Below are 19,307 nucleotides of genomic sequence, written 5' to 3' on the forward strand. Positions count from 1 at the left end.
CACACACACCCATTCATGCACCACAGACAATTTGAAAATGCTAATCAGGCTACAACACGCATGTTTGGATTGGGGATGGAGACCAGAGTACCTGGAGAAAACCCCTGAAGCACGGGGAGAACATGCAAGCTCAGAACACACAGGCAAAGGTTGGTTAAGAGGTTAATAACTAGAATTCAATAATAAATATGATAACTTTTGAGAAGGGTGGGTTAAAGTCACTGACCCCTGGCTTCACAGGACCCCACTTTGGATACCAGTTACATAAATGGACCATGATTAGTTTATAAAGATTTATAGGTACACTATATGCACCTTTCTAGGTCAAAGATACATACAAAGGTTCTAAAAGGTTTACCCTTGAGAATACCACACCAGTGCCAAGGATAGGTATAAGTCTAGTACACCTTTCCTGAGAGTGAAGTAAAGGAGGGAAGTTGAAAATGGTCAGGAGAACAAAAGTTGTCCAGGACATGAGGCAAAGGTTATTAGCCTGTTAGGGTCCATAATTCCTACTAGCACCCCTAACCAGAAGGACAAACTGAGCACATTTAACCACATATTACCAGGACTGGTCAGCAGGTTCTCATAACTTTTCCTGTTAGGTTTATTTTATGCACTGAATAATTAATAATAGTGCCTGAATAATGGGCTTAAATACAAATAGCTGAACAATACTGGGATTTAATGGATTAAATAAGCGAATTAAATAATATTCAACAAATGCATCTGAAAGAAATCACAATACTGTACAAGCATACTGTAAAGAAATTTTATTATCTGTTTTAAAAGGTAGCTAATAATACAACAGTCACAATGTGCCCTTTAGTATAGCTATATAGATTCTTCTTCCAGTGATTTACAATTTACAATATGTATTTTACTTCAGTTCCACAAAAATACAGTAGAAGTTTAAAAAGCGGTAGTAAACAAAGTCCTAGGGGGCTTTAAGTTTAAGTGATATGCATATTTACATGTGCACAGGACACATGGCTATTCCAGCTTACCATAAAAAGAGGGAAAAAAGAAAAAAGGACAAAGAACACAAACTTTAGAGGGGGAAAAAAAGAACAAAAATCAAAAATATTGCACAAAATTCATATAAAATCTAGATTTTTTTTTTTTTTAAACAAGAAGAAAAAAAAAATCTTACCACTGCTCTAGAAAGGATCAGAAAAATAAAAATCTAAATTCTAATTTTGTTGTAAAAACCAAACTAATGACAGTTCTCTGAATCTGGTACATATCAGTCTAATTTTTCACACCACAAGCATACATACTGGTATACAATTCTTCTCTTACACAGAAATATAAAGATAAGCGGTCATTAGGTAAGTTAATTGCAGCACTCTAGCCCCTCTGATCCGTGTTCAATAGCAGCAGCACAATTGCTCTGTACCTCAGAAGGGCCTCTTAGAATTCAACCTTACCGGAGCCAAGGCTGAAAAAGAAAAACAAATAAACAAAACACACATGAAAAAACCCACAGCAGTTATACAAACTGTAGACATACACATATAAAGTACACAAAACAAAAAAACTACATGGTCTAAATTCCCTTACTTGCATCCAAATTCAATAAACAAACAAAAATGGCTGTTTTGCACTAATTTATGTGAAAAATATAACCTGCTATAGGAAGGAAAATGTTTCAAATGCTGTGATCACAGCATATACTGAGACTGTTTAATGGCTGCAACATTTCAGCCTCTACTATAGTCCTACTGGCTCTGTGTGTATCCTTTACTCCGTATTCATGGCGAAATCATTAACAAACATAAAAAAATGCCTGAGACACAAAGAGAAGGACGTCAGGGAATTCTACTACCACACGGATGCAGTGAAATCTGAGCTGTTTAGATTACATGTAAAGTAACTTAATAAAGACAGAATGCAGAGTGGTGAAAAGAAATGTGAAGGAACCAATAGTCTCTGTCTGAGAGAACATTTGATCTGAAAATGGAGCTCACCATCACTCGGGTATCCTCCCGCTCTAGTACTTTCTGTGCCTGGTCTGCTGGAAACTTCAGCATGGAAGTGATGACTTTGGCCATAGTCTGTAAACAAACAACCAGTGGAACACAGCAGCTTTAACTCATCATCTTATCTGTGAAGTTATAAAGCACAAGTCCTAGAATAAATCTTAAAGGGATACTCTGGTTAAAAATGGAAAATCAAAACTTTCACGCTAAACATCTCTATCTGTCTCCTACAGAGGTGACACGGTGATCACTAAAACAATTTCCAGGTTTGAATACTGGAAGTAACCCTTCAGAAAAAACACACACAGTCTTTTGAAGTAAATTTCAAAAGACTAAAACTACAACTGGGTTGATTCGTTTCTTTGCAGAAGATCCCCCAATAACTGTACAAGACACTATGCATGATGCATGCTGGGTATAACAGTGACGGAACAATAGTGGATGTAAACACCAAGGCTAAGTACTAAAATCACTTCGGTACAGAATACTACATTTAAAAAGGCATATGGGTAAACACTGTGACCTTAGCTGAGAGGATCCAAGCACTGGCACTGTACTCCAGAAAACTAGTAGGTATTAAGTGACGGAAGGAATCTCTTTCGTTATTAGCACCGGAAAAACGTTATGCAACTTTTCCAATAATTTCCTTTAATTGAAGGAAAGGATTAGTGTGGGAAGATGAGTGAATGAGCGCAGAATACACTCTTTAGACCAGACTGAAGGATTAACACTTGAACTTCTCCACAGTCACATTTCTAACCGGTTATTAAAGTAAAAGCTCATGAGAAACTGCAAGGTTTAACAAACCCTTCCACTTTCCCTACTGTTACTTCCTATCACTTGTCTGTGAACAATTAAACACATGCACAGGCAAAAATGCTAATTATCTGTCACATGCTGTGCAATCAGCTCCAGACACATCTGCCAGTGTGTGTGTGTGTGTGTGTGTGTGTGTGTGTGTGTGTGTGTGTGTGTGTGTGTATTTGAGCTTATACATATGACAATAATTGGAACCAGGACTGCTGTAAGCTTTGGCTATTCTTTTAAATTGGTATGTTGTTCTCATCGTATGACGTGGCCTCGCCTGCCGTGTCGCCCTCCGGACATCCGTCCTCACAGGGAGGGCTGCTGTGCTGTCATAAGGCTGCTGGTTATTATTAACCCAGGGGATCCCCGCTGGGGTTATGGCCCTATCAACTAGCCATCAATTAGCTCAGACTAAACGGACAAAAGATGTCAATTAAGGCCCTTCTACGAGCACACAGAATGGCTTTTGTTCTGCCTTGTATTTATTGCATGCAAGAATAAACATTTTGTAGGTTTCAAAAATGTGTGAAGTGGCTGTTATGACTAAAGTGGACATGGTAAATAATACGCATATTCAGAATTTCACAGGAGCATTCCATCAACACCAAGCGGTCATGATTTTTCTGCTTTTCTGTCAGGAAAAATGTACCTTAGTTTCTCGTCCCATCATGTACTCAAAGATGACCTTCCGCAGGTACTCAAACTCAGTGGGCTCAGTGAAAGGATCAGCGCTGTAGTCTGAGGGTTCTGGGAGATAAAATAATTTAATCATTAGTTCAGATTATCTACTATTACTCAGCACAGTTTTATCTGAAAACAGATCCTGATGGTCAACACATCTTGTGTATTCATACAACTCTCTCCTGCCCTCCAGCTTCTTTCTCTGCCATAATTAGAACTGGAGCAGGCAGATGACAGGATTCTGGACTCTACAAACCTGATTCTGCTTGGCCTATATTAACGTAACACCAGCATATTAGTGCAAGTTGATGGCAAGAGGATACCGGTCATCACAGGAACAGATGGAAAAGGGAATCAATGCACGGCTTTGTTCGGACGTCTCATTTACTTCTTATTATCTGCACTGACATTTATAGACAGGAAATGATAGGATATACATAAATACTTTAGTGTTACTCAGATGGCACTCAAACACACACCCCTTAGCATACTAATAATCAGTCAGTAAATCAGCAGGACTGGGTGTTCCGCCGCCTGCCAGGCTTATTAGGCACACAGTTTACGGTAACATTTTAAAATGTACAAAAGTGACATTGTGACTAAAATACAAAATGGTTTCTATTCATCTGCGTGGTGACGGTGCAAGTTTTGGAAAGTGAGAGACAAACAGCTAGAGAGACATTCTGGCCAAGAATAACTTTTTAAATAAATTCTGGGCATACTTTTTTTTAAATGACAAACTATAGTCAGACAGATTAAAGGTATTATCCTGGTTTTGGGTATTCTTGATATTTTTCTATATGAGAAAATCTAAAAATACACAGAAAACTCTGGCCAATTTCTCACGCAAACATATTGGCTACTTCCTGACTTTCCATTCCACAGTAACTATTGTTTACAAGTAAACAACCGTTGAGAATATTGTAAATATTGGAAACATTCAGCAACCTTTAACAAGGTACTGAGCAGGAAAAGGCCTCAAGTCATTATACTCCACACAGTGCTCAACTGTGTGAATTAGTCTCATGACAATCCAAACGCAATTTATAGTAGGCAGATGAAGCCACTAGCCCTCTGGAATATCCATTAAATGGTGCCTGATGACACTCGGGCTCCTGGATGTGCCAAAAGGGACAAACTGATGAGGAACAGAGGTGCCAAGCCAACCAAAATAAGTCTTTGATCACAGAGCGTAGAAAAAGGAGAGAGCCATAAATAAGCTGATCTGCCAAAGTGACCCCGACCAAAGCCACGCTACAGCCACAGCGGGGCCTGCAGGGAGGAAACCTGAGGCACTGAACTCTCTTACTTAACCTGCCAAACAACACAGTTCATTCCAAACCCATGGCCTGGTGTACTGCTGCCATCATCATGCGCTTAAATCTGTGTGTGAACGTTATCAACTATTTCAAAGAACACAACAAAGAAATTGCCTACAAACAACAGGATTTAATGTCTTAAGGACAATTTTAAACAGCAACATATTTTTAATGTAATTATAATGTTTAATATTTCTAAATGCTGAATTTATTTAAGATTTGGGGTGTAAGTAACAACCTGTTTTACTCATCAGTTTATTCATCAACCAGTGCCTATTTTTTTGATTAATAAACTAAACCAGCAACTATTTACCTACTATTTCTTCCCCTCCCCAGTAAAATTGTGGGGGGAAGATATAATTTCCACTTTAATGACGACCCCCCCCCCCCGCAATTTTACAAACCCCATTACATTATTTATGGCAATGCTCTGCAAAAACTGGCATAACTAAAAATATTAATTTATTCTAAATCAAATAATAAAAATATCAGGAATATCCTGAGAATATATATATTCTCTTTATATCACCATCAACTAAAGTCATGACGTGGTTAGTGTTCAGGTTAAAGAACTGGCTGATTGAAAACAAAATATTAAACAGTGTAATCCAGCTGCTTTGCCTGAAAGGAGATCACTCAGTATTTGTAATCCTGGCTTCACAAAGCAGCCCTCAGTTATGGATAGCAAACAGTGGAGCTAGAAACTGAACCCCAGTCCTAAACTACTTGTTTCAGGCATTTCAGGCAGTACTTCCATATATACACTACGTGAAAGATCATTTAATTGATAGAGATATTGCAAGATTATTCACCTTTTCCCAGGTGAGTCACCACGGAGTTTTTATAAGCTTTCCGTACCATGTCCTCCAGAGTATGGATCTAAAAAATAAATAAAAAGTCACAAATGCCTGTTAAACTGAGCATCAAAGCACAGAGAAGCAATGCAAGCAAAGGCCTAAAAACGTTATCTGAAGAGTTTAATTTCTGTAGGCATTATACATTGAACACTGAGCAATGGTAGCATCCAATAACAAATGACTGGCACTTGAGGTTTGAGTATTTTCCAAATGACAAGTGAAACAGCAATGACAGAAACAGAAATGACAGTGAAACATCATGATATTTAACATGAATAAGCAGTGTTGCGTTGACTGATCGCTTATTTGGTAAAAACAAACAAACAAAATCAGTCAATATGGGCTCCAACCAAATTACTGACAAAATGTACTTAGGGTGTTTCCGCAAACTCACTCAATGTGTCCCCCCCCCCCCCGCACAACTTGAAACTGTTGTGTGAAAATCCCAGGAGACCAGCAGTTTCCGAGATAGTCAACCCAGGCCTTCTGGTACCAACATCCATGCCACGATCAAAGTCACAGATCACATGTTTCCTTCATTCTGATGTGTGATGTGAACATTAACTGAAGCTCTTGACCTGTATCTGCATGAGTTTTTGCATTGTGCTACTGCATGAATGTGGTGGTGTTCCTAATAAAGTGGACAGCGTATGTGTGATATATATATATTAACCCCCCCCCCCCCCCCCCCAAAGAGTAAAACAGAAGTGCAAGTACAGCCAACAAGGCCCAGTTCAAGCACTTCCTGTGTGGTGAGAATAGCAGTGTGAGGGGTATCATAGCTTAATTATGGACATTTAAAGTAAAAGTAAACAGATGTGCTGAGTAACGAACTTGAGTTCATGGGGACTTCCAGTTTTGTTTAGCCAAAGGCGAGATGGAGCCTGAGAACATGAGGTGGAAAATATGCTCTGAACATTACAATTCTGGCTCTGTTCTCATTCTTGGTCCAGACTTACCCTATCTTGGTATTCCTGCTCTTTTAGCCTGGCTTCACTCAGAAGGGTGGTCTTCTGAGCAAGCTGAACCTAAGCAGGGTGAGAGAGTTGAGAGTGAAAGGTGGAAATGATGAATCTGTCTTTAGATGATGAATCGAGTCTCCAAGGTACATTTCTGGTAAGTTGACTAGTAACTGCTATCCCCTGAGTGCTGTATTTAAGAGCGAATGCATATTTTATATGATTCAACATTTAAAGTGTGTGTGTGTGGGGGGGGGGGACTAACCTGAAGTTCCTCAACACCCTAAAAGACAAGAGGGAAGCAAACAGAGGTGAGATCCAATACACAAAAACATAACAAGAGAACTAACAAACCTGTCATGAAAACATGTAAACTATTATCATCATAGCCATGTAGCAAAGTAAATCTATTTATAAATAGTGCTATAGTGCTAAACATGTCAAATGTGAGATATGGTTCGGCTAAAATTTTATTAATAACCATTAAAAACAATAACCGAATGATGAAAATAAGATGATGAAGGCAAACAGTCTGTCTATGAAATACGATGGATACAAATGGAAAAGATTATAACTGGCTACAGTCAGGCCTCCTAAAATACAAATCTTATACAAAAATACTTAGAAGGCATGACATCAGCCTATTCATTATGGGAACTACAGGGTCGATTGATTCTCGTCTTTGCGAGGTCGAAAAACTTTCAAACCATCAAAAACACATGCATGTATGATTTCCATCCTTCCTGATGCTGGACTCTGCCTCCAAATGTGCTCACATGAGAATGAGACTTGAGATAAATCTACCTCCAAGCCACTCTCTGAGGGGTTCATTGAGAACAGATATTTCGGGCCTCATCATCCCTGGATACCCCAAGCTGTTGGAGAAACTCTATACAAAAAAGGTTTTTTGGCAAGCAGCCATTTTGCTTCAGTAAGAATTCTGCCATAACAACAATTCTTAGTGAGCTGTCCAAAGACGAGGGAACCAAGTTGTATGTTTTATGAGGAGGTAAACAGCACCATCTGGTAGTGTTCGTGGAAATCTCTTACACATACTGTACCTGAGGACCACTGAGACTCCTTTGCTGCAGCTCCTCCAGCTCCTTCTGCACCTCCCACACTCGAGTGCCCATTTCTTCTTCACGACTCTGCAAAGAAAATGTACAACTCTACATATATATCCTCACAGTTTTCACTCATTAAATATGAAATATGTCTACATGCTGCATTTGAAGAAAAGAAAAAAAACCCCTGAAATTACTTATACAGCAAACTATTCTGGTCACAAATCCAAATAGTCATCATAGTCAGAATGTTAAAAGTGGATATAAAACTCTTTAGGTATAAATCATATAAACCACTCTGTGGGGAGTAAATGGAGGTGCTTGTATGGGGTAATTGTTTCCTGATGATTCTGTTGACTTGCTGAAGAACAAAGTTTGTGCATGCATCTCTATGACTACATTTACATGGACTGCAACAATCTAATTATTGACCATATTCTGAATAAGACAATATTGTGATTAAGTTGTTTATATGACTTGCTTTCAGAATATTCCTTTCATGTTCCTGTTTTACACATTATAGAACATTAACAGCACACGTCATTACGTCCCCACGCCACGCCGTCTGACGTTCCCTTTCAGAACATCACGTATCAACATACAGTTCGTCTCCGTTATGGTACCGTATACAGTTTTGGGTGTTTCATTTTACGAAAGCTTCAAGTGCAGGTAATTATTTGTCATGCTGTACATGCAAATAGACGACTGCTTGAAGCCGTGGGCTGCGTCCGAACCGTGTACTTCCATGTATTTCACCTACTATATAGTAGGTATGTACGCGGTTTCCGACACAGTCATGCTGTCTCATTTGCAGTCAAACGGTTGAGCACTGCCGTGTGTGTACGTGTCGTGTCGCAGAATGCGGTGAAAACTCCTACACGACATTAGTAATGTGATTAAGGTGTTTACATGTCTGTAATGCACATCGATAATGCGACTAAAACAGGAATACTCCACACGTCATAATTCGATTTGTGTTTACTTCGATTATGACTTTAGCTGGATTAAGGTCATCAATAAATCACTGTTTACATGCTAGTTTCTTAATCAGAGTATCATCTTAATATCGGATTATTGTTGTCCATGTAAATGAACTGTATGATAGCAAAAAATTCTAAACGTCAGTTGAAACTCAAAGTCAAAGGAATATATTTCATCGCACCTGAAGAATTTGCTCATAACGTTGGATAGTTATTTTTAGGTCATCTTCTTTCTGGGAAATGATCTTCTGAAGTTGATTCGTTTCCTCTCGATGGCTTCCCATTAGTTCTGCTTCAACCCTTTGGGCCTTCTCTGTATGGAGCCGACAGAGATGATATAATTAAGCTCATACAATATTCCACCAGTCATTCTCAAATCCCTTTATCAAAACAGAGAAGGTGCAAAAATATGGTACAAAATACAGGACAATGTCATTGCTGATTTACTCCTCAAATTCTGGGTCATGTAAACACTGTCCTCTTACCAACTGCCTCCTTCACTGATGCTTCAAGCTCTTTATCCTTTAGAGCTACCTGGGTGTTGAACTCTCTCATCATCTGTTTAAGTGCAGAGTTGTGCTTCATTTCCAAATCTTCCACTTCAAGCCTGTATAAATAAAAATAAATCACCAGTGGTTTAGCAAACTATCCAACATGTCAAATAAATTATTTCCTGATACGTTTGTTTCTTACTTCAGCTTTATCTCACTCTCATCTGCTATTTCTTTCCTCAGATACTCCAGCTCCTTTTCATGTTCCTTCCTCAGTGACCGAAGGTCTTTCTGCAACCGGATATAATCTTTTTGAATCTTCTGCCTCTCATTTTCACTTTCCACCAGTTTTCGCTGTAGATTGTTCTCTGGGTCAGACCCATCAGTAAGACATTCTCCGTCTGTCTGTCCTATCTCCAAGTTCTCTCGGACTTTAAGCTGATTCTCTTTTTCCTCCAGTCTCTTACAGAGGTCTTGGAGCTTCATCTCATAATCTTTCACCAAGAGATCCTTTTCACTTTCCCAGGCTTCTTGTTTTAATTTAGAGTCCTGTTCTCCTGCATAGTGTACAGGCTCCATTTCTAAGAGATTGTTGGTTTTCTCCAAAGAGCACATATCCATTTGTATGACATTAGTCTCTCTCTCTTTAACCTGGACCTCAAGACTCAAGCAAGTCTTCTGAAGCTCCTGAACGAGTGCTTTCTGTTCACACAGTTCTGCTTTAAGTTGGCTGATTTCAGCTTGGTGCGTAGTGTTCTGTTCTTCAGATTCAATAAGTTTGTATTCCAGCTCTCTAAGCCTTGAAAAGGCCTCTTCCTCTCTTTCATTTAGTGTATCAGCTTCATTTTGCACAGATTTCTCTGCTGCCAACTCCTCCATGTCCATGTCCTTCGATGTTTGCAATGGGTTCTCTTTTTCTAAATTTCCATCATGTTGTACCTGCTCCAGGTGCTTTTTGTGCTCTTCCCTTAGAGTATTGATGGCTTCCTCCATTTTCCTCTCATTCTCCAGCAAAATCTTCACCTGTTGTTCTTTCTCATTCTGCCTTTGCCTGATGTCCTCTAGCTGTGCCTGCATATCCTTGATGGTCAACTCCTTCTGCTCAATCTGTGAAGTCAGCTGCTTACGAATCAAGCTAATTTTTTGCTCAGCTTTCTTTTTCAGTTCAGCTACTTTACACGCACTCTCTTCTGCTGCTTTCAAAGCCTCCTCCTTTGACTTTAAGATTTCCACCTTCTCCCTCTCAAAGTCTCCTTGCTGGCTTTCCAGTTGTTGTTTGACATTTTGGAACTCTTTCTCTAAAGACTGGAGTTTTTCTTGAGCTTCACAGGCAAGATCACTTTTATGAGAACACTGCTCCTTGGTTTGCTGGAGCTGCTGTATCAGCTCCATCTTTTCACTCTCCCTCAAGTTATGGTGCTGCTGAAATTCAGCCTCTAGGTGCTCCCGTTCTTTTGTCTGCAATTTGAGTCGTTCCTCTAGTTCACTTATCTTCTTTGTGCAGCTGTCCAACTCTAAAGTCAAGGCACTTACCCTTTGCTCTTTCTCATTCAGAACCTGGTCCATCTCTGACTTACTGATAGACTGATTGTCAATGCTGGCAGTGAGTCTTTGTAGGTGCTCGTCCCTCTCTGCTATCTGTTTCTCCATGTCCTCTATCTTGCATTGAAGAGATTTGACAGTGTTGTGGTTCTGAGTGAGCTTGGAGTCTGTTTTCTTTTTAAGTTCAGACAGTTTATTCCTGAGTGTATCTACTTGTTCGACAGCTAAGCCCTTTTCTTTTTCCGCTCGTACCACAGCCTCCTCCATCTGGCTTTTGATACTTTGTTTTTCCTCATTGTGCTGCTGATTCAGCAGAGACATGGCTTCCTCCTTCTCAGTTATGATACCCGATAACTGGTTCTTTAGGTCATCTATGATGCTCTCCAAATTACTGATATGCAAAATATTTGCTTTAAGTTTTTCTGAAATGTTTTTGTTTTCTTCTTCAAGTTTTTCTATACAAATAACTTTCTCAGAAAGTACCTGGGAATGATTGTTAGCATCTTTTTGCAAAGACTCTCTCTCAATTGCTAAGGCCTTAAGATTCTCTGAATTTGCATTTAACTGAAGAGCCATTTGGTCAAGCGAGTTCTTAAAGCTCTGGCTCTCATCTACGGCTTGCCGAAGCTCTTTCCCTAAAGAACAGATTTTGTCATTCTTTGCCAAAATGACATTTTTAAAATGGCACAATTTCTTCTGATTACATGCAACCCTACTTTGCAGCTCGTTCACCTTTGCCTCTACTCTTTTGCACAGATTATCTGAAAAATCATTTAACATTGCCTGTGCACCTTGACAATGCTGCTCCAGCTCCTTACTAATGCAACTGATTTGTGTCAGAAACTCTGTTTCCTTATATTGAAGCTCAGTAGTTTTCTCTTCAAGAGTCCTCTGTAGGGTCTCACCCTCCTTACTTCTGGAAGCTTCAAGTACATTAAGCTTCTTGTGTGCATCTTCTAGCTCTTCAGACAATGACTGAAATCTCTCTTTACTTGTCTCCTCAGTCTTAGTGAGCTGGTCCTGAAAGAGGTTCCTTTCATTTAAAGCCTGGTTTAAGTTTTTCTCTACAGTCTCTGCCTGCTTTTTGAGGATGTCCTCGACTTCAGACAAGCTTTTCAGTTTGACTGCAGCTTCTTTGAGCTCTGTCTGGAGTTTCTGCACAGTGGTTTCCCTCATTGAAAGCTCTTCCCTAAGATTCTTTACTTCTTGAACCACTTGTCCCTTCTCCTCTCTGTTGGTTAAAAGCTGTTGAGAGATGTCCTCTAACTCCTGCACTTTTTCTTGCAAAGACAGTGCATGCTTCTCCTGCAGCTCCTCCTGCTGCTGGCTTAGCTTCTCCTGCCAATGACACAGAAGGTCTTCTTGCTCAAGCCTATGAACCTCGTAAATCTTTTCTAACTGCTCCTTGTGATTAGTCTCCAAGTCAGATAAAGCACTGCTGAGGCCCTCAGAGTTCGCCTGGGCCACTTCAAGAATCTTCTCTTTAACCTGTTGGTCTTTCTGTTGCAGTTCTTTCTCCTTCTTGGCTATCTCCGCTTTAGCATTTTCCTCTTGTTCATGAAGCTTTTTCTTCAACTTTTCCTGATTTTCTTTGGCTTTCTGTTTGAGTTTCTCCATTTTGGTCTCCTGGGATTTCAACTTGCTATCCATTTCTTTTCTTAGGGTCTCAGCTATTTTCTCATAAGAACTTCTCTCTTCATCTAACTGCCTGTTTAACCTATTTAGCTCCTCTTGCAATGCTCGATTCGATTGAGCATATAAATTCTCTTTTTCAGCCAGGTCATTCAAGGCCTGCTGTATCCTCTGTTGTAGATCTTCATTTTCTTTCGTCTTCTGTTGAAGGCACTCATCTTTCAGCTGGCATTCATTACGACCCATTTCAAGAAGCCTTTCCAAGTTTTGCACTTGACTCTTTGACTGCTTCAGTTCCTCTTTCAGAGAATTAGACTGAGCACCAGCCTCAGCAAGCTCCTCCTTCTCAGATTGTGCAACACACCTTAAATCTTCTATTTCCTTTAACTTTGCCTCCACATCCTGTTGAGCCCTTTTAGCATCTTCCTGTAACATTCTTTCCCTTACAACATATTGTTCAAGCTCTTTATCCTTCTCCTCTAGCACCATTCTTAGCTGATTTAGCTCTGCTTTCAGAGTCTTCTCTAATCCTTCTAGCAACTGCTCATGTTGACGCTTTATGTCTTCAACCTCCATCTGAAATTTCAACTGCTCGTTCTTTAGTATCACCTCAAACTCCTTCCTAACTGACTCGTTAGCTGCATCAACTGCAAGTTTCTCCTCTAGCTGCTTTTTACACTTCTGCAACTCATTGAGCTCAGAGGACAGAGCCTCCAGCTCGGCCTGTTTGATATCCAGTTTCTCCAGCATTTTTTGGTTCATTTCCTTAACATGGTCTTGAAACTCTAGTTCTTTGTCTTTCATGATCTTGTCAACCTCAGACTTGTGCTTTTCCACTAGCTCATCAACAGCAGTAGAGTGCTGCTGGTTCAAAGCATCTGTCTGTTCTGCTTTCAATTTCTCCAGCTCCTGCTGATGCCTTTCTTCCAGAGCAGCTAGTTCAACTTCATATTTCTTCCTCTGTTCTTCAGTCTCTGCTGAGAACTGATCTGAATCGGTATCTTCCCCCTGTGACAACTTAGCCAATAAACTCTCCAGCTCAAGAATTCTCTAAAAGAAAGCAACATTTAAAAAGACAATATATTCAGTTAAATCCAGTGTCGCTTATTTAAAACTTGATTAAAATAATCATGCATAGCAGGCAGTGGCGCAATCGAACCATCAAAGGATATCCCACTTCAGATAAAGCATGCTGGAAGATTAGTTTAACTCACAGTTCTAGCATTCTCCAGCTCAAGCTGCAGCTCCCTGGCTTTGGCCTCTCCTTCAGCCTGCACAGCTGACTTCTGTAGCTCTGCTTCCTCCACAGCCAAAGAGGCCTGCTGCTCCTTCTCCTGTGCTGTTTTCAATAGCTCCTTACGACAAATCTCCTTAATAACAAACAACAATCCATCAAATACCTCGTCTGTACTATCCTAAATAATTAAAGGCTTTGAAGAGAGTTTTGTGAGACGTGATAATTTGTGAGTACAATACAAAACAATAAATGTACCACTGCCTCATTTATCTGTGTACTCATTAGTTTGTCCTTGTTAGCCAGATCTTCCAAGTGCTGCCGCTCCATTTCCGCTATCCTATGTTCTGTAGACTTCTGAAAACAGAGACCAAGGGGAAAAAAATCGGATCAGCTGAAGACTGGAAAAGGCCCAGACGTTGTTTTTTCCTATCTTCAACTCCTAGTTTCAGGTTTGCAGTGAAGCTCTACCCATCTGACAAGAAGAAGCATGCTACGGTTATGGTCACTGAGATCATATTTTTCCCCACATTCTAATGTTTGATAAGAACATTATCCCAAGCTCTTGACCCGCATCTGTATGATTGTATGTACTGCACTACAGCCATATGATGGTTGATTGGCTAACTGCATAAATGTGCAGGTGTAAAGGTGTTCTTAAGAACGTGGATGGTGAGTGTAATTTTACACCATATGTGCTTTTATTCATTTTGGCAGTCTGTTTTAGTGTTTAATTTATTCGAACATGTTACTTATACTAAATAATACTCGTTTATTTGTTCAGAATGATAATTTGGCTGATTGATATTTATAAATAAAGCTTTAAATAAATCTAATTTCAGTCCATTCTGGTAGATCACCTGTTGGTGGGGATAGAAAACTTTTTTTCTACATTAAAACAGCTTTATTCATAAAAAATAATAATACTTTTAAAAAACCAGAGCACATTTCCATAACTGTCTTTATTTCCAGCAACTTCAGACAAATGCCCAACTAACAAATTTTTTCCCTTACAGGAAAGAATCCTTACATGTGAAATTTTGCATGCGCCAGATAATTCTTTTAATTACACATTTTAGATTTTATGCTAGACATCCTTGTAAAACCTAGTGTCTGTTAATCTTTCACTAAATAATAGCACCTTCATGATGGTTATGACCTCCTGTTTGACCCTGGTGAGCTCCTGTTGTAGACTCCGCCTCTCTTCCTCACTGGCCTGCTCCACCTGCTTCACCTGTTCCTCCATGCGATCCTGCAGCTGACGCCGAGCTTCTTCCGCCCTCTGTGCCATGCTCAAGGCACGTTCCAACTCCTCAAACGCTACAGGAAGACCACATACTCTTAGCAATTACAGTTGTGCCCAAAAGTTTGCATACCCCTTGCAGAATCTGCTAATCTTAATACTGTTAACAAAATTAAAGGGATCATAAAAAACCCGTTATTTTTTTATTTAGTACTGTCCTGAATAAGCTATTTCATATAACAGATATTTACATACAGTCCACAATACAAGATTATAGCTGAATTTATAAAAATTGTCCCATTCAAAAGTTTACATGGCCTTCATTCTTAATACAGTGTGTTGTTACCTAGATGATCCACGACTGTTTTTTTGTTTTGTGATAGTTGTTCATGAGTCACTTGTTTGTCCTGAGCAGTTAAACTGCCCACTGTTATTCAGAAAAATCCTCCAGGTCCTGCACAGTCTTTGCTTTTCCAGCATCTTCTGCATATTTGACCCCTTTCCAGCAGCGGCTATATGATGTTGAGATCCATCTTTTCACACTGAGGACAACTGAGGGACTCGTACACAACTATTACAAAAGGTGCAAACATTCACTGATACTCCAGAAGTTAACAATACATTAAGAGCTTTGGGGGGGGTGTAAACATTTGAACAGGATGATTGGTGTAAATTGTTAGTATTTTGTCTTCTGGGAGACATGTAACTATCTCAGAAGTTTAGAAGTTTCAGAAGGTTCAGAAGTTTACACCCCCTGGCTCTTAATGTATCGTGTTACCTTCTTGAGCATCAGTGAATTCCACTGCTTGAAAAGGGTCAAATATGCAGAATATGCTGGAAAAGCAAAGACTGTGCAGGACCTGGAGGATTTTTCTGAAGAACAGTGGGCAGTTTAACTGCTCAGGACAAACAAGGGACTCAGGAACAACTATCACAAAACAAAAAAAATAGTCATAGAGGTAACAACACACAGTATTAAGAATGAAGGGCATGTAAACTTTTCTATGGGGCAATTTTTAAAAATAAATTCAGCTTATTGTCTTGTGGACTATATGTAAACATCTGTTATGTGAAAAAGCTTATTCAGGACAGTACTAATTAAAAAACATGGGGTTTTTATGATCTCTTATTTTATTAAAAGCATTAAGATTGAGCCGAATCTGCAAGGGGTATGCAAACTTTTGGGCACAACTGTATAATACTCACACAAATGGGGGCACAAAGAGAGGAGAGAGACACAGACTGTTTCCAGCTCGCTCACCAGCTTTCTCTGCTTTCTCTCGCTGCTCTTGCAGCTCCTCTTTCTGGGCCACAGTCTGCTGGATCCTGGTGCGCAACTGGGCAATCTCCTCCTCCTTCATCTCCAGAGTCTCATGCATCTGCCGCTTGGTCTCAGCAATAACCATACCCTAGACAATCCCATCAGAAAAGAGCAGCAACATAACTAGGGCTGCAATTAACGATTATTTCCATAATCAATTAGTTGGCTGTTTACTTTTATTTTATTATTATTATTATTTTCGATTAATCGGTTGGGGGCAAACTTTCAGGTTAGTAGAAAACTAATGTGTTCCATTTGAGACAATATTACCTTTCTAAAATTCATACACTAGACCAGTGGTTCTCAACCTTTTGTGAGCTTTGGACCCCTAGCATATTTCAAACAAGGAACCCCTCACTCCACAACAATTATAGACTATATATTAAACATTTCTATATATGTTCTATATGTCATTTCTATACATGTTGCTTTATTTTATTAATATTTAACATTAATAATATTAACATTAAAATTGAATCAAAACATTTCAAGATTTTTTTTTTTTTTTTTTTTTTTACATTTTATTGTTGGTGTGACATTTAATTTGAGTCTCTGAATTATCCTTTGTTTATTTTATCCATCAATGTGATACTTGAACTTGTCTACCATCCATCAATAAACGATCGCCAGCTCAGCTATCGTGATATTTGCAAATAACCAAATCAATATACATCTCACCCTCACCCCACCGAGAAACACTGCACAAGACGGTACTGCAGAGTGCATAGTGTAAGTGTATAGTACGTCATTAGGGACACAACTTTTGTATTTACTCTCCGAAACATGTTTTCGGAACAAATGTAACATAATGAGTAAATGTGCCGCGCACAAACCAACTAATCGATAACGAGATTCGTTGACAGCGATTTTCATAATCGATTATTATCGATTAGTTGTTGCAGCTCTAAACATAATAATGGCTTTGATCAGGCTTTAATGAGCATTTGTATTTATCTGGATTTATCTGATTAACTGTCAAGCTCATCAGAATTCTCATCAGGCATGATGTTTCGCTAGAAAATCCTTGAGGGGTGTGTCATTTTAATTAGAAAAAAAACGATTCACTTCAGAAGCTCAACACTGATCGAGATCCTTTTTAAGGTGACGCTACTGATCTCATTGTACAGAGGAAAGTAATATACTCCTGCATAACAGTGCGCTGGCCACAGCAATGAACAACAAGAATGAGTGCCTGGTATTTATCATCACAGTCTGAAATTCAGATCCTTTCTGATATGTTGCGGTGAATATATCAGAAAGGATCTGAATTTCAGACTGTGATAATATCAATGTCCTTTAGAAAAGACATTGAGAGGTTAAGGCTCAGCCTAGCACTGAGGGCACCACAGTAGCTCTTCCAATTTCACAGGCAACCTGCATAGTTCAAATGACTTCAGATCACACCAAGAAGTACGCAGAGCAGAAAGGAAAGCATGAGTAAACTCCAACCTTCATTTACATTTCCTTTTCTTGACTTTATCATCAAAAAGAAATAATTCTACACGTTTCATTTACCGTAAGGCCCTTCTTAAACCCAAGAAGTTTAAGCATTGGAAAAAAATTAACTGTGTGAAAATGTGAAAGTGCTAACATCGTTTATAATTATTCATTCTTTAGTTTTACTTAGACAAGCTGGAGTCGTGCGTTTTCCCAGTCACACGGCTCGTGTGAACAGCTGTCTGACAGACACGCACTGATGAGCCCACATGAGGCCTCTATCTGTCTGAAAAGACCCATGGGTTACTCTTACCTTGTCCTGCTCCAGCTGCTCAATGAGGTTCTTGGCATCCCTCAACTGTGTAATCAGCTTGGTCTTCTCACTGGTGTGAAGTTCCTGAGAAAATGAAATCAGAAGTAAGTAATAAGTATTCCCAGGATAGATTTTTTTTTCCAGTTTAAATGAACACAGCCTTTCAGCACTAGTTAAGAAATCACAGAATATTTTCAGTACTAATTATCCAGGTCAGCCTGCACAGACTTCATATTTTATCTCGAGCTGTTAAAATCTTGAAATAAGTACTATTACCATTCCATTTTAGCAACTTTAATTATTTTTTTTAACGAGCAGCACATTCTTAAACATTCTTAATAATGCAGGAATCCAAACAAAGCACCTATCAGGGGTGCTGATGACAAAATATCCTATTTAACTCACTTAAACAGTAGAAGAGGCTAGGTAAATTAACTCAAACTCTGAACATCCAAGGCAAGTTTGACAAAAAGGTGACGCTGGCATCTTTCATTTATGCAAATGGCAAGCGGCGATTAGCTACAACATAATTAATATGTTATCAATACAATATTTATATCACAAACATAGTATATAATTTAACCAATATAAATGTCATTTTTTCTTATACAATCCTCATGAAATATATTTGAGTATTCAATGTGATATAACTCCTAGACATACTAGCTACACTAATACTCCTACTCTCCCCTTCTGATGTTTCCAAATCTTTCAATTTCCCAAGGATTTTGCTGCTAAATGTTTATAGCTATGTTTTCTGAAAGAGTGGGAACTATGAAGCTATGTGGCAAAAATGGGTGCTGGCACAAAATTGCCACAGCTAACTATATGGCATGTAGAGAGAGATGATGTTGCCCGAATTCTGTGTACCAAACGATTCAGAATGACCAAGATGACATTTATATAGCATGAAGTAATGCTGACGTAATACACTTTTGAGCCGCTTTATAAAGAAATGCTTTCTTTTTAACGTATAACAGTCATTAACATTGAGTTCTTCCAGTCAGTCTGGTACTGTCATGCCTTGGACCAGCTTTTGCGGTCTAAACATTTAACAGAGAGTGACCCCATTAACTTTAAATAAATAAATAAATAAATAAATAATCAATCAATCACAGATCACTTCAGAATAGATTTACTTTACTATCAAACCTTTTTTTTTTTTTTTTTTTAAATGAGACATTATGTAAATGCATACACTAACATTTTGGCTGTTTTTTATTGGAGCCTGGGAGTTTGTTTTTTTTCTTTTGAACTACCCAACCACATAACCCATTTTTATTAAGATTGTTATTAGATTCCAGTTGGCATAATAACTTACCAAGTCATAACAATCATGATTAGAAAATCATGGACCCCCTGGATATGCTTTAGGGAAACTAGACCAAAAGGTTGATAAAAAAAAGATGTTTAAACCAAAAATATAAATCTTGGATGCCACTGAA

The 19,307-nt window shown here is 38.9% G+C and overlaps 1 protein-coding gene across 6 annotated transcripts in view; it reads right to left on the reverse strand.

Annotated features, from left to right (window-relative positions):
• Positions 1-750: 750 nt before the first annotated feature.
• golga4 (golgin A4) overlaps positions 751-19,307 on the reverse strand; it is a 33,991-nt gene continuing 15,434 nt past the window's right edge. For 5 of the 6 annotated variants that reach the window (XM_017463679.3, XM_017463678.3, XM_017463682.3 and 2 more), the window contains 15 exons: positions 17,863-17,946; positions 16,053-16,200; positions 14,690-14,868; positions 13,807-13,905; positions 13,529-13,684; positions 9,343-13,364; positions 9,135-9,256; positions 8,832-8,962; positions 7,667-7,753; positions 6,871-6,888; positions 6,606-6,674; positions 5,602-5,668; positions 3,439-3,536; positions 1,971-2,057; positions 751-1,441 (listed from right to left, as the gene is read on the reverse strand). In XM_017463679.3, coding sequence (XP_017319168.1) covers positions 1,427-1,441; positions 1,971-2,057; positions 3,439-3,536; positions 5,602-5,668; positions 6,606-6,674; positions 6,871-6,888; positions 7,667-7,753; positions 8,832-8,962; positions 9,135-9,256; positions 9,343-13,364; positions 13,529-13,684; positions 13,807-13,905; positions 14,690-14,868; positions 16,053-16,200; positions 17,863-17,946 — 5,382 coding nt within the window. In that variant the 3' untranslated portion in view covers positions 751-1,426. The remainder of the gene's footprint in view (positions 1,442-1,970; positions 2,058-3,438; positions 3,537-5,601; positions 5,669-6,605; positions 6,675-6,870; positions 6,889-7,666; positions 7,754-8,831; positions 8,963-9,134; positions 9,257-9,342; positions 13,365-13,528; positions 13,685-13,806; positions 13,906-14,689; positions 14,869-16,052; positions 16,201-17,862; positions 17,947-19,307) is intronic. The other variant, XM_017463680.3, reaches the window with a different exon arrangement.

This window comes from Ictalurus punctatus, chromosome 3 (assembly GCF_001660625.3).
Source record: "Ictalurus punctatus breed USDA103 chromosome 3, Coco_2.0, whole genome shotgun sequence".
NCBI lineage: Eukaryota > Metazoa > Chordata > Actinopteri > Siluriformes > Ictaluridae > Ictalurus > Ictalurus punctatus.